Source organism: Sinohyriopsis cumingii, unplaced genomic scaffold (assembly GCF_028554795.1).
Source record: "Sinohyriopsis cumingii isolate HCF-2022 unplaced genomic scaffold, ASM2855479v2 utg000349l, whole genome shotgun sequence".
Taxonomy (NCBI): Eukaryota; Metazoa; Mollusca; class Bivalvia; order Unionida; family Unionidae; genus Sinohyriopsis; species Sinohyriopsis cumingii.
In genome coordinates, this window is record NW_028315889.1 from 3618771 (window position 1) to 3633941 (window position 15171).

The following is a 15171-nucleotide window of genomic DNA, read 5'->3' on the forward strand; positions in this document are numbered from 1 at the left end:
ACTGGCAAGCTTTCTCACATGCCCACATTGGCTGAATCTTAGACTCGAACTGCCGCAGACAGAGGTGAGATGGCAGTGATCCGTAACGAAGAGTGCTTTAGACCAGGATGTGAAGTTATGGTTTGATCATTGCAGCGGGATTCCTCAGGCAACTACCTGAGGATTTGATATGTGACATTTTCAATGGAGAAATCTATGTTATACTCACCTTACCATCTTTAATAAAAATATTTTAAAAAATATAGAAAAGAAAAGAAAAGGACCCATTTCATGCTGGTATCAACATTTAAATCAGAGCTCACGGTTATGTCCCATGTCCTGTCTGGAGCAGTACTTGAGTCTGCAGCAGCAAGGTGCTTTGGCTGGAGGTCATGGTGCGAATATTCCTTTATTTGTGGATCCCATGGGATGTCTCTTTAGTAGAGAACTTTTTCTTCTTTCTTTGGTCATACCTGAAGCTCCTGCTGGGGCGCTGGGGTTATGATGAGCAAAACCTTTCTGGTCAATCATTTCATATTGTAGCAGCCACATCTGGAGATGGTATGGAGGAACATTTAATTAAGACTTTAGAACAATAGTCTTCGTCATGTTATACGCGCTAGATCAGAGTTCTCCCTAACCATCTTCTCTCTGCTCAGGAACTGTTGTGTAAGTACAGCTAGTGTCATGTGCTTTGGACACCATTCCTTCCAAATGGACTGTCACACTCAAACTGCATCCTCTTTGGGGCCTCCAATTTGATATATTTTATAATTGAGTACACCAAGCTCTTACTACAAACTACTTGTGTGCTGGCTTCTTGTGCTTTTTTTTTGTGGTGTGGATAATTTCCTATTTGTGGAGCCCATTTTTTTCTGCAACAAGCAATCTGTGTATGTGGGACATAAAATTTCATATGGATAAACACCTATTTATTCTGTTTTGTAGAGCATCTAAGACTGAAGTTTTCCATCAAGGTGTGGTTATCATATTTATGATATGAATTATGATGTCCTTTCTCTCTGATGAGGAAATTCCATTGTATATGGATATTAGCTGGAGCTCGCCTTTATGATCCAGTGTTTCTCATAGACAATGGTTGTACCTTAAGCAAAACTTTCTTTATCACTACCATTAAGGCTGTTTTGCTCAGGATAGGTTATGATTCACATCATTGTAGTGGACACACCTTCCACATGGGGGCAGCTACCAGTACTGCTAAGGCTGGAATTCCAGACCATCTAATCCAACCTTGGGTCGATGGTCTTCTAATGCATATTGTAGATATATTTAGGTACACCCTAATAGTTAGCTTTGTGTAGAGGCAGACGTCACAGCGTGTGCCTCACTTGTCAGTTCACACTCACGTTGATCAATGCACTATTCTGCTTCTTTACTTCGTGATACCATTATACAAGTTTGGAACACTTCAGAGACGTATAGCTGTACATGTCAGTCATTCATCTTCATGTCCTATGCTACACTGTCATTTCAGCTGTATCATCGTTTAGTGGACATGTGAATTCCTAATTAGTTACCTAATACATATATCTAATATTCCCACCTTTAGGCACATCAGGATTATCATGCAGTTTGAAACCTAGTTCATGCATTTTCCACATTATTGCATTCTCAATCATTATTATCTGCATTTATCCCTAAATTTCCTTAAATATGGGGCCTTAGTTTCAGTCACGCTGTTTTATAGTCACAAGGATCGCTACACTTCAGTGCATGTATGGAGTATCGGCTGATGTTTGTTATCATTCCAGTCCTCAAGATGTGTGTGTGTCTACTGATAATGTACGAACGGGGGAAGGTGTCTGAAACCTCGATAATAATTTGTCTAATATGTAACCTGTTTGCCTGGGTTCAGTCAGCATTTGAATTTTAGTGGACACTAGACAAACTTTATAAAGTTATGCAACTTATTACTTTGATGCTGCCAGACATTCAACGTCAGTGGACTATCTGTTTTATTAAACATGTTAATATTATTAATCCATGATCATTTCTGCATAGATTAAATATAGGTCATTGTACAGAATTGTGGTGTGTGTGTGTGTGTGTGTGTGTGTGTGCATCAAGCATACGTATGCAGGTGGTGGGGTCAAGCTTTGCCAGATTTTTGCGTATGTACTAAATGGATGGCCCCTAACAGATATACCTCTAGTGCCAAAGAAAGGGAATCCCCTACTGTCGTGGATATACCTCTAATACAGAAGAAAGGGAATCCCAATTGTCATGGATATGCTTCTAATACAGAGGAAAGAGATTCCCCTAGTGTCTTCTTCTCAAATGGACTGCTGTTTGTTGGTTTTTATATCTGTGGATTGTATTAACTCCAAAAATTGGTAAACATGAAAATTTGCAGTCTATTTAACTAACAGTCATGAAAATTCAAAAACTCGACTGGTCCCTTGCACATGACAGAACCAATGGAGCCAGAGACTTTAGAAAAGTGAGCTGTTGTGCATTCCTGCCCTGTTTTTGCCTTTAAAACATTTTCTTCTGTAACTCGGACAGTAATGCCCCCATTTACCTGTTTGATACGGAGACTATCAATATTGATGGACACAAGGACAGGGATGTGGAGACTTGAAAGAAGAAAAAAATCTCTACTTACAGGAGGATCCTGGAATTCCACAGCTCCCTGTACTACTGTCACAAGAACCTCCTGTAGATTTTGTGCATCTAATTAGGTAAAAAAAAAAATGGGTAACACATGTAAACAAATGTATATAACTGACTTAAACTCAAGGTCCCTACATAAGGCTGCAATAATACCTAAAAATGTGATTTGCATAACACCATGCAGGTCTCAATATGAAATATAGAATAAATTATGATACATTAAGGTATCACACAACTTAGATTGCCAATCAACTGTAATTCCTTCCTACTCAGTTCACCATTAAAGTTATTTCCCCCCAATTTTTCCTGGCTATCTAATAAACAGAGCAGCATCAAAGCCAAAATAGAAATACCTGAGTGTCTTATGTAATGTTAAAGAGCTTACAGGTGTAATTCTACTGATCATTTTAAACAAATGTAATCAATTTTTCAGAAAATACAACAAAATGAAGGGCAAATGCTGGACAGTGGCATCAAAGTTTTTAGTGCATACAAAATTTTATCCTTAATCTTGAACAGGTCTGAGGTTACAGGCTGGAATTAAAAGTGTGACAGAAAACTTAGAAGAGTCACTCACAGTTACCATATTTACCATATATACTGGGATACGATAAACAGCATATAAACAACTAAATTTGTCATTACATCATGTTAACAGACCCAGATTTACATGGACATATAAACAGCTTAGACCCTGATTTACCACTACATTATGCTAACAGACCCAGATTTACCCTAACATATAAACAGCATTGAACTAGATCTGCCAGTACATCATGTTAACAGACCCAGATTTACCTGGATATTATATAAACACCTTAGACCCAGATATACCAAGACATTATGTTAACAGACCCAGATTTACCACTACATTATGCTAACAGACCCAGATTTACCCGGACATATAAACAGCACTGAAATAGATTTGCCAGTACATCATGTTAACAGACCCAGATTTACCTGGATATTATATAAACACCTTAGACCCAGATTTACCAATACATTATGTTAACAGACCCAGATTTACTACTACATTAGGCTAACAGACCCAGATTTATCCGGACATTATGTTAACAGACCCAGATTTACCAGGACATCATGTTAACACACCCATATTTACCTGGACATTCTATAAACACCTTAGACCCAAATATACAAGGACATTATGTTAACAGACCCAGATTTACCTGGACATTATGTTAACTGACCCAGATTTACCTGGACATTCTATACATAGCTTAGACCCAGATTTACCTGGACATTATGTTAACTGATCCAAATTTACCTGGACATTCTATAAATAGCTTAGACCCAGATTTACCAGAACATTATGTTAACGGACCCAGATTTACCAGGACATTATGTTAACAGACCCAGATTTTTACCAGGACATTATGTTAACAGACCCAGATTTACCAGGATATCATGTTAACAGACTCAGATTTACCAGGACATCATGTTAACAGACCCAGATTTACCAGGACATTATGTTAACAGACCCAGATTTACTAGGATGTTATGCTAACAGACCCAGATTTATCAGGACATTATGTTGACAGACCCAGATTTACCAGGACATTATGTTAACAGACCCAGATTTAGCTGGATATTATGTTAACAGACCCAGATTTACCAGGACGTTATGCTAACAGACCCAGATTTACCAGGACATTATGTTAACAGACCCAGATTTACCAGGACATTATGTTAACAGACCCAGATTTAGCTGGATATTATGTTAACAGACCCAGATTTACCAGGACATTATGTTAACAGACCCAGATTTACCAGGACATTATGTTAACAGACCCAGATTTACCAGGACGTTATGTTAACAGACCCAGATTTACCAGGACGTTATGTTAACAGACCCAGATTTACCAGGACATTATGTTAACAGACCCAGATTTACCAGGACATTATGTTAACAGACCCAGATTTAGCTGGATATTATGTTAACAGACCCAGATTTAGCTGGATATTATAAAAACAGCTTAGATCCAGGTTTACCAGGACGTTATGTTAACAGACTCACATTTACCAGGACGTTATGCTAACAGACCCAGATTTACCAGGACATTATGTTAACAGACCCAGATTTACCAGGACAATCTGTTAACAGACCCAGATTTACCAGGACATTATGTTAACAGACCCAGATTTAGCTGGATATTATAAAAACAGCTTAGATCCAGGTTTACCAGGATGTTATGCTAACAGACCCAGATTTACCAGGACATTATGTTAACAGACCCAGATTTACCAGGACATTATGTTAACAGACCCAGATTTACGTGGATATTATAAAAACAGCTTAGATCCAGATTTACCACTACATTATGCTAACAGACCAAAATTTACCTCGACATATAAACAGCACTGAACTAGATTTCCCAGTACATTACGATAATACACCCAGATTTACCTGGACATTATGCATACTGACCCAGATTTACCTGGACATTATGTAAACAGCACAGACCCAGATTTAACTGAGCATTATATAAACAGCACAGACCCAGATCTGCCAGTACATTATGCTAATAGACCCAGATTTACCTGGACATTATGTAAACAGTACATTATGTTAATAGACTGAGGAATACCTGGACATTATCCAAACAGCATAGACCCAGATTTACCTGGATATTATCTAAACAGCATAGACCCAGATTTAACCTGGACATTACGTAAACTGCACAGATCCACATTGGCCAGTACAGAACAGAGTCAGATTTACCTGGACATTAGGCAGTCTACAATGAAATGATATAAAAGAAGCAACACACGAACAAAGAATACACCCTTCATAACCTGCTGCTGTATTATACAACAGATGACATGAGTTTGGTATAAAGTATAATTCATTTTTTGTTGCACAATACATAAAACAAAACAGGGTAGGACCTTGATTCCTTAAGACATCCATCAGGTCATTACTGACAATGGTGGAGAGAAAAAGGTAATAGCTTTTCTGCAACATTTTGTTGTCATTTTTCTTTTGCTGGTCCAGTTCATCCCCTGGAGCTGTCAGAGTGCGGAATATTGCTGTCACTAATGGCATGAATACTTCCTGTAGGAAAGGACCAATTGATCCCTGAAAATAAAAGATGAAAATGAAAAAGTCCTGGGCCCATGGTCTATTGATAAATCTAAATTTGTCATGTTTATGCCAATGTGGAGAAGAAAAATAAATGTACATAGTGACAGAAGCCCTAGGTGCCAACCTATAGAATCCTTTGATTTCCAGACATTTATGATGACAGTACCGACCCTTCCTTTGTTTTACACTATTAGATATTGCCACCAGGCTTTGATGTTGCTGATACATTAACCAATGGGCATTTGTTTGTTCCTAAGAAGTTGGCCTTTTGTGGCAACTTCAACAGTGCATGCAGCAAGCTGCCTACAATCTTCAATAGAAACAATGCAGCTTTCATCAAAAGAAGTCAAAACCAAATTTGCATACAAGCAATGGAATCTGATAATTTGTTGCATTTTCCAAGTGACTGGTGACTGAAAAATGTTTATTGAACCATGAAAGTTTCCTTTTTTGCTGGAAAAAAGTAACTTTGTGCTTACGATGGCTAGCAACATAAAATGCAAATTAAATGTACAATCTCTTAAAACTAAATATCAGGATGTCAAGAAGTCGAAAGTGGAGCATCTTGCAAAGATGTTTGTAAAAAATTTCACTTGTTAACAGGTTTTCATTTCCCTATGAGGGGCCCCGAGTGGCTGAGTGGTCTAAAGCGCTCTCCGTTACGGATCACTGCCATCTCACCTCTGTCTGCGTAGGTTCGAGTCTCGGATTCAGCCAATGTGGGTATGTGAGAAAGCTTGCCAGTAGCTTCTTGAGGGTCGGTGGTTCTTTCCGGTGTTTTCCCGGATTCTTCCTCCACCATTAATACTGGCCGCCATGTATAGCCTATCGAGTGCTGAAAAATGGCGTTAAACCCTAAACAACAACAACAACAACATTTCCCTATGAACAGCCTCATCCCTTTGGTAGCCTCAGCCAGATGATTATGTTTGTTGTTTCTGGCATATCAAAATCTAGGTCAATTTAAGTAAATGTAGCATGTAAAAAACAACCATCTAGCCACATACTACTGGCAATAATGAATAATGCAGTGAATTGTGTAGTGAGACATGCTTGTTAACAATGGAATATAGATCAAATAAGGACAACTATTATATATATATATGTGTGTGTGTGTGTGTGTGTGTGTTTATTTATGTGTCCTCTAACAGGAACTGATTGATATATAAATTTTCTAACATGTGACTGATACATGAATTCATGGACTTTTCATGTTCAGTACTTAACTCATTATGAAATGTATTACATAGAGGAAAAAAAAAATAAGTTGTCAATATACAAGTGCATTTCAAACTATTTTTGTTTTCATTTAAAAAGAATCTGTTATGTTCTCCATAGTATAGATCCTATTCATTGACATTTCATCTCTTACAAATTTTACCTGTATGCAAAAAATGTTGTTTTATCTTACCACCCTCCCCCCATCTGCTTATGTCAACAATATTACCTTGGGCCTGAGGATGTTGTGGTAGTGCTGTAATTTTAATTACTGACTTTCAATGTATGAAGATAAAGAGATACAACATAAACCTTTTGTTTGTAATAAAAAATATAAAACAATTTCAATAAAATTTCCTATATTTTCTTTAACCTATATTATAAAACTTTTTCTGTGGATGTTGTCATATTATTTAACAAGTTCAAATCTCTCCAAGGCAAGTTCAACTGTCCATTCAACCTCTCCAAGTACAAACTGGCTTTCATAAAACTTGTGCAGTCCTGCATACTTACTGAAATGAAGCAAGCATACTGAAAATTGTAGACCACAAAGGACATCTTTTAGGAAGTCATAAAAAGCATATTAGCAAATGTGTTCAAAGTAAATACCAAGGGTTCCTCACTATAAAGTCAACTCAGAATGTTACTCTTATAACAGAGGTATTAGTTACAGATCCCATTAAATTGGTCAAATTCTGTTGTAGCATTAATACTTAATGTATAAACCCTAAATCAGATAATTATAGATATGAAATCAAAACGGAATGCAGAAGGAATATATACAGCATGAATGCAAGCAAATTTGAAAACAGGGAGAGCAAATGCAAAGCGCAGAAAGTAGAATGACAATTGATAATCACCATGTCTCAAAGGTACTGATAGTCTAAACGTACTCTACGCCCCCCAAAAATTCCAGGATTACAAGATGGACAAGACAGTTACTGCAATCTTTCTAACTACCGAATGCTAAAACCATCTCTGATATTCTTGAGTGATAACAAGATTTCAAGAAGGACATCATATCACCAATAGTGGATGCAAGATTAGTACTATTTTCATTTAAGGCCATCTTGATGATAACAAGTCTTTTGGTGAAACCCATGCTGATATGACCATTCTTTAAGGAGAACTGGTAAGATTTTCAAGATATTCATAAATGTGTCCATGCTGGATTACGACTGGCACCAATTGCATTTAGGACCAACTAGATTTTATAGAAAAGGTCTTCATGAAAACATGCTGGTATGTCCAATTCAGGTGGACTGACTTAAACAAGATCCTTTAGATGGCTGCCATGGTGGCCATATTGGATGCCAGAATGGCACCATTTTCATTTAGGACCAACCAGGCAGCATAAAAATTCTATTATTGAAAACCCAAACTGATGTGCCCAAGACTTGAGGAGTAGTATCAATAAAGAGATTTTCAAGATGGTATTTGTGACTGCATATTGGATGTCAGAATGCTCCCATTTTCATTTAGGACCAACTAGACCTTGGAATGATTGTGTTTTTGAAGTCCTCCAAATAGTTTAGGAGTTTATCAGTAGCAACAGCTATCGTAAGCCAACAGACAGATGAATGAACAACAGGCCATCCCACAAACTCTTCTGGTCTATGACCCGCAATCCTAATAACCCTTGATCAGATTCTTTACAGAGACTGACAAATTTTCACTCCACAGAAGCCGTATTTATCTCGTCAAGTCAAGGCTGACGTAACAAAACAATGACCAAAATGTGATGATATGACCAGTGGTTGTAACTGTACAATCTTTATTTGACTATAACAAAATAAGAAATAAAATTTGTTGCCAAATATTCAACAACTATATTTTTACACTTAGTGCAGTTGTGATTGTATTTCAGTTTATCATGAATTCAATGCTGTTTTTTGCACTATCTACATTGCTATTTATAGAAGCACACTTTTAATAAGACAACATTGCAAAGCTACAGGTTTTCTTCCAATAAAACGTCTGAAGACAGAAAACTCTGACTTTGGTAAATGACAAAAGAAAGCAATAAATGCAAAGTCTGAAAGCATGTATGAGACCATAAACTCACAATGATAAGATGATACATGGAATGCAACCAGAATGCAAATGGAATACACATAAAATGATACATGGAATGCAACCAGAATGCAAACGGAATACACATAAAATGATACATGTAATGCAACCAGAATGCAGATGGTATACACATAAAATGATACATGGAATGCAACCAGAGTGCAAATGGAATACACATAAAATGATACATGTAATGCAACCAGAATGCAAATGGAATACACATAAAATGATACATGGAATGCAACCAGAATGCAAACGGAATACACATAAAATGATACATGTAATGCAACCAGAATGCAAATGGTATACACATAAAATGATACATGGTATGCAACCAGAATGCAAATGGAATACACATAAAATGATACATGTAATGCAACCAGAATGCAAATGGAATACACATAAAATGATACATGGAATGCAACCAGAATGCAAATGGAATACACATAAAATGATACATGGAATGCAACCAGAATGCAAATGGTATACACATAAAAATGAAAGATTTGGTAAAACTACCCATTTCAGAGTTTGTATTACACTTTCTTTATCCGGTCTCATGGTAACTATCATGATCTGATTTCGCATAATTAAATACTACATTTTAGAGTTTTAATGCACTATGAGGACACAGACTTGTACAGTCCCACCATCCTATGTTGGCGACACTTCTGCTTTCTCTATATTAGCTTTAAATCTCAACTGACAGAAACAAACTGGCTTAAGTGACTGAAATAACCGAGCCACTCTGACCCCAAAAACGTCCAGCTACGTGAATAGCTGCTACTGTATTAGCTTCAGTGTAATACATCATTTTTGAAACAATGTTACGACAAAATTAGAGGCAAAAACATTGTTGATTCTGAGATTTTTCAAAAAGGGCACAACTAAAACTTTAAATGAGGGCCAAACCTGCAATCAAGTAGGACTCATAAAAAAGACTAATAAAATTCATCAACACTCGATGCCCATATCTGCCATATCATACAATGTCACTCACTTAAAAACATTTGCATCATCTACATGCAAGTTGTTACTTACTAGTCTTTCAACAGGCCCAGTTCTGTAATTTGTACAAACTGTACTAGTCTTTCAACAAGCCCAGTTCAGTAATTTGTACAAACTGTACTAGTCTTTCAACAGGCCCAGTTCAGTAATTTGTACAAACTGTTGTGAATGCATTATTCTCGTTATGCTTGACACATACGTCACATGTTCTTTATTTCAATAAGAATGGCCATTTTTCAATCTACTTTGACACATACATCACATGATCATATTTCACTCTTTTTTCAATGCTAGCTTGGTCTCAACTGCTAAAGAAACACAACCTTTATCCCTTGATTTGGCAAAAAACAACTACCATCCTCAGAATTTCTGAACATTCTAAAAATTCTTCTTTGTGATGTCTTTTCAAAAATGCAAAATTGACTTCTGATTCTTCATCACTTTTCTGCCTGTAGACTAAATGTTCAACCATATGTGTAAGATTGCTGGAGTATCAGATTCCAACCTGTAAACACTACCTATTTTAAATCATATTTCTGATATGAGTTGGTTGTTCCTGACATTCTTATGCATTAGATGAAAGAAAAAAATGCCAAAATTGTATAAACAATTTTTGGGCCAGACAAACAAAAATCCTGCATTCTTGCACCAACACTGGAGAAAAATTCTTTGAACTGAACACAATGTTCAAGAAGGCACCATCCAATCCAAAAGGCAGTTTATTTTGCCTGTAATCATGCTATAAGCAATCTTCTGCAAAACTGGTGTAGTAAATGTAGTAAACCAAGAGTCTGATGTAGTAAATGTAGTAAACCAAGAGTCTGATGTAGTAAATGTAGTAAACCAAGAGTCTGAAGAAGAAGCAAATTAACATTGCTGGTTTTTGGTCTGAGCATCTGATTTACGCAAATATTTAAATCAGCTTTTAAACTGGCTGACACTTAAAGGCACTTCCAAAAAGGCATGAAGTAATCTTTGAGTCATAGAAAGGTGAGTTGGACAATCCCCCAAAAGCATTAACTCATTCAGCCCCAGACCCGTTGTCAGTATCACTGCTGCTATGCCCCAGCAGCGCTAAGCTGTGTCTAGCTGCGTGTGCCCCAGAGTTTTTACCTGTTTGAAAAATTTTGTAAACATCGTGCACATGTATTCACTCTTACCTTAATTTCTCTGCTTATATCCAATTAAAATCCAAGAAAGTTTCAACATTTATTGCAAATGAATTTGTCTACACAGTGATGTATTTTTTTCCCTATTTGTCCAAGTCTTTCGCGACTTATTTATACAGAATTTACAAAATTATGTGCAACGTTTATCCGCAAGAACTCGATCATCATCGCTGTCAGCATCCTCATCTTCGGACGATACAATCTCAGAAACTTCTATGTCCGAATCGAAATCTCACAAAATATCCAACTGCCGAACATATCTTTCCTCAGCTTGCTCAGTATTTTCAAGATTAAACCCGAGAAACTCCTCATTTTTGCTCTCATCAAAAATCACTCTTACGTCCGCCATCATTTACGATTTTTCATGACCAGAACACGTGTAGTTAAACCGCTTTCAAAACAGGAGCCCTTAGCTTCTGAACAATTCAAATTTCCGCAAATGAAAGTAAAATCATTTCTGATTGGTTTAATAGTTGTTAGTTCTTGGAATAAACCCATTTCTAACCAATCAGAGACGTTGAATCTAACACACATTCATCACGCTTGGAGACGGGATCAGCCATTGAATGCAGTAAAAAAATCACGACTACAGGCGGGATCGGCCATTGAATGCAGAAACCGGATCACGCCTACAGACGGGATCGGGGCTTAAAGGGTTAAGTAATTATTGAGACTCAGGAAGGTGAGTTGGACCCTTTCCAAAAGGCAAGATGTAATCCTTGAGTCATAGGAAGCTGAGTTGGACAATTCCCAAGAGACAAAATTAATTCTTGAGTCACATTAAGGTGAGTTGGACAATTCCTAAGAGGCAAGAAGTAATTCTTGAGACACAGGAAGGTGAGTTGGATGCTTCCTGAAAGGCAAGAAGTAATCCTTGACTCATATGAAGGTGAGTTGGATGCCACCCAAAAGGAAAGAAGTAATTCTTGAGACACAGGAAGGTGAGATGGACACATCCCAGAAGGCAAGAAGTAATTCTTGAGACACAGGAAGTTGGATGCTTCCCAAATGGCATTAAGTAATCTTTGAGTTAATATAAAGGTGAGTTGGACCACTCTTATGAATAGCATTAGGAATAGGTGGATATGTGTGTGTGATTTGGATTTTTAACGCAGATTTAACAATTTTTCACTCATACTGCTGCAGTGTGGCAGTTTATGGTAACGACTTGCACTGAAGCATCATGCTGCGACACGTCCCACCCAGTCGCATTATCCTGACACCAGACCGACTAGTCCTAACACTAACCTCCTAATGCTGAGCTACCAGCAAGGCAGCTGTTAATACCATTTTTATAAGTCTTTGGTATGACTAGGCCAGGGTTGGAACCCGCGACCTCCTGCACCTGAGGCAGACACTCTAACCACTAGGCCACCGGAGATGTGCATTAGGAATAGGAAGCACTGTACAATGTACAAGTATTTAATGGTAAAGATACAAAGATAACACTTTCATTTAGACAAGCAGTTTATAATGTCTTTTTTTAGAATCAAATGAGTTACATGCACACTTATTCTATATTTTATGCTGATACTCCAATGCAGATATAAACATTGAACAATTCAAATTTGAGTTTAAAAGATCCAAAATCAACATTAGTACATGGGGCATGGATATTATGATACAAGTAAAACAAGCATATACACAATGCCTGGCCATTCCTGTAGAACTATTCTATTGAGAATCCTCCCTATGAACCACTCTCACCAATATTAGTACTGAATCTTGATGAAGTTATTGCCATCATCAATGGAGAAGTGAATTAATCTAGGTCTATCAGTTAATGCAGAGTAGGCACAAAACTGCACCAATCCACTTGTCTAATAATGCACGAGTATGAATGTACTGGTTACCTTAAATTTCATGATCAGCTGATTGACTAGCGGTATAAAGTCATGAAGTTCCCTTGCCTCTGGCTGTTTGATCAGCTGCTCCAGGACTAGTGGAATGAAGGGCAGAATGTCCTTCTCCAGGCACACTACCATGCGATGCAGGTACTGCCGCAGTCCCACATGAATCAGGGGGCGCTGTACTGGCACATTAATTGCCTGCAGAAATATCTTCAACAGGTCAGTGAAAGATGCCTCACATCCACAATCATGCATTGTCTGCTGTCCTGAGAATCCTTTACTGGCACGGCTAGAAGTAACAAGATTAATTATAAGAAATGCACAAAAAAATCTTGCAAGTAAATTTAAACAGCAAGAGACCCAAATTGGTTGATCCTGCTTGTCTGGTTGACATCTTTTTAAAAGCCCAAAACAAAGACAGTTGGCAAAGAAATCTGGATCAGCATTATGCCTGTGACATTTCCCAAATGGGCATCCTGGTAATTGTATGCCCGACTTCCCATGCATTTTCAGTGAAGGCACTAAAAATGAAAATCTAATTGCTATGCTGAAATCAGGAAAGGATTTGTCTTTATTGTTGCTTAATGAAATTTACAGATTTGACTTATGTTGGCAACAGTGTTGTGCAGCTATTTGTACTTCTACACTGCCATGACAACTAATTTAGTCAGTGAATTTCAATTAGGTTTTTTCCTTGTAGATAAATAAATGCTACAATACCTTTTCAGCAAATGTTTCTTTGTTAAACATTTAAATCTGCTGTAAAAGTTTAACAAATCTGACATTTTAAAGCGAATTTAAGCAATTCTGCATCATTTTGTGCTTCTATGTCTAAGAATAACAGAAAAATAATAAAACATTAGCCATTAGATGCAAATCTAACACTCTGGGTTAATAATTGACTATTAGATGTGATTCAAACAAGAGCATAAATTACAGTATTATAAGCAAATACTCTGATGTAAAACATCATAAAGAAAAGATATTAAGAAGAGTGGTTGCCATGGAAACAAATAATACTAATAATATTTTTGCATGCCTGGATTACTTGTGAACCTGTTTATAATGCAGGAACTGGATCCCATTTATCTAATAGACCCCACAAGTTGGATCCTATTAGTTGCACATGAATAAAATCATGATCAAAACTGAAAAATAAAACTTGATAAATCACTTGATCATCATAAAAAATGGTGGTTACTGCCGAGAAATCTGGAATCAACAAAATAAAATTCACAACTTTTAATAAGAGGTGATATATTTTGTTATATGGTCTTTTAAAAAAATCTCACGACAATGTAAATAACAACATACAACACAATACTGAACAAGGTTGGTAACAATAGCTAGTGGAAATAATTTAAGAAAAATATCCAAAATAAGTTCAAGTGAAATTCGTGTTAATTTTTTTTCAGTGGAATTACCATATTTAAAGTATATTTTGGGACACAACAATTTATATTTTTCCCTGTCCAAGAACTTATGGTGAAAGTTTTTTCACCTAGGTCATATGTCCCAAGGCTTAAGAAACAAAATACATTTGTGCCCCCTCCGCCACATTGCAATAAAATAGACAAACCAAACACTTATTTGATAATAAAATGAAAGAAACTAACCTTGTTTAGTTATCACTTATTTTTTCATTATTTATTTTCATCATCAGCATTAGAGAATAAAATATATCTAAGAACTCCGCATATGAAGCATACACATCCATTGATACTGTAGTGTGCATCACTTATGTTAGATAACACACAACACATTGCTCTCTGATGTGAACATTGAGAAACAGATTGTGTCTGGTTGTACTCAAACAGATTGTGTCTGGTTGTACTCAAACAGACTGTGTCTGGTTGTACTCAAACAGATTGTGTCTGGTTGCACTCAAAGGTTTGAATATGTTGCGACTTATCCAACAGCATCGCAAACGAGTGGGAAATAATCAAGTGATTAATTGCAGGCATCTGCCATTCACACACGACTTGACATGGTGTTAAGTGCAAAATAACGGAAATTGTATTATATCCAGGTCAACTTTTTATGATAGTATCTCGCAAGTAAAAATCATTATTTTTGAAAATTCATTCACTGGAGTGCAAATGATGATCTTCTCGCTACCATGGGTTACAAAAAGTAT

General features: G+C 36.8%; 1 protein-coding gene across 5 annotated transcripts in view; it reads right to left on the reverse strand.

Moving 5' to 3' along the window:
- The window catches only part of LOC149774338 (exportin-T-like), a 191602-nt gene that overhangs the window by 28270 nt on the left and 148161 nt on the right, over nt 1-15171 (reverse strand). For all 5 annotated transcript variants that reach the window (XM_089945416.1, XM_089945418.1, XM_089945414.1 and 2 more), the window contains 3 exons: nt 13038-13323; nt 5521-5710; nt 2606-2673 (listed from right to left, as the gene is read on the reverse strand). In XM_089945416.1, the coding sequence (XP_089801542.1) occupies nt 2606-2673; nt 5521-5710; nt 13038-13323 (544 nt within the window). The remainder of the gene's footprint in view (nt 1-2605; nt 2674-5520; nt 5711-13037; nt 13324-15171) is intronic.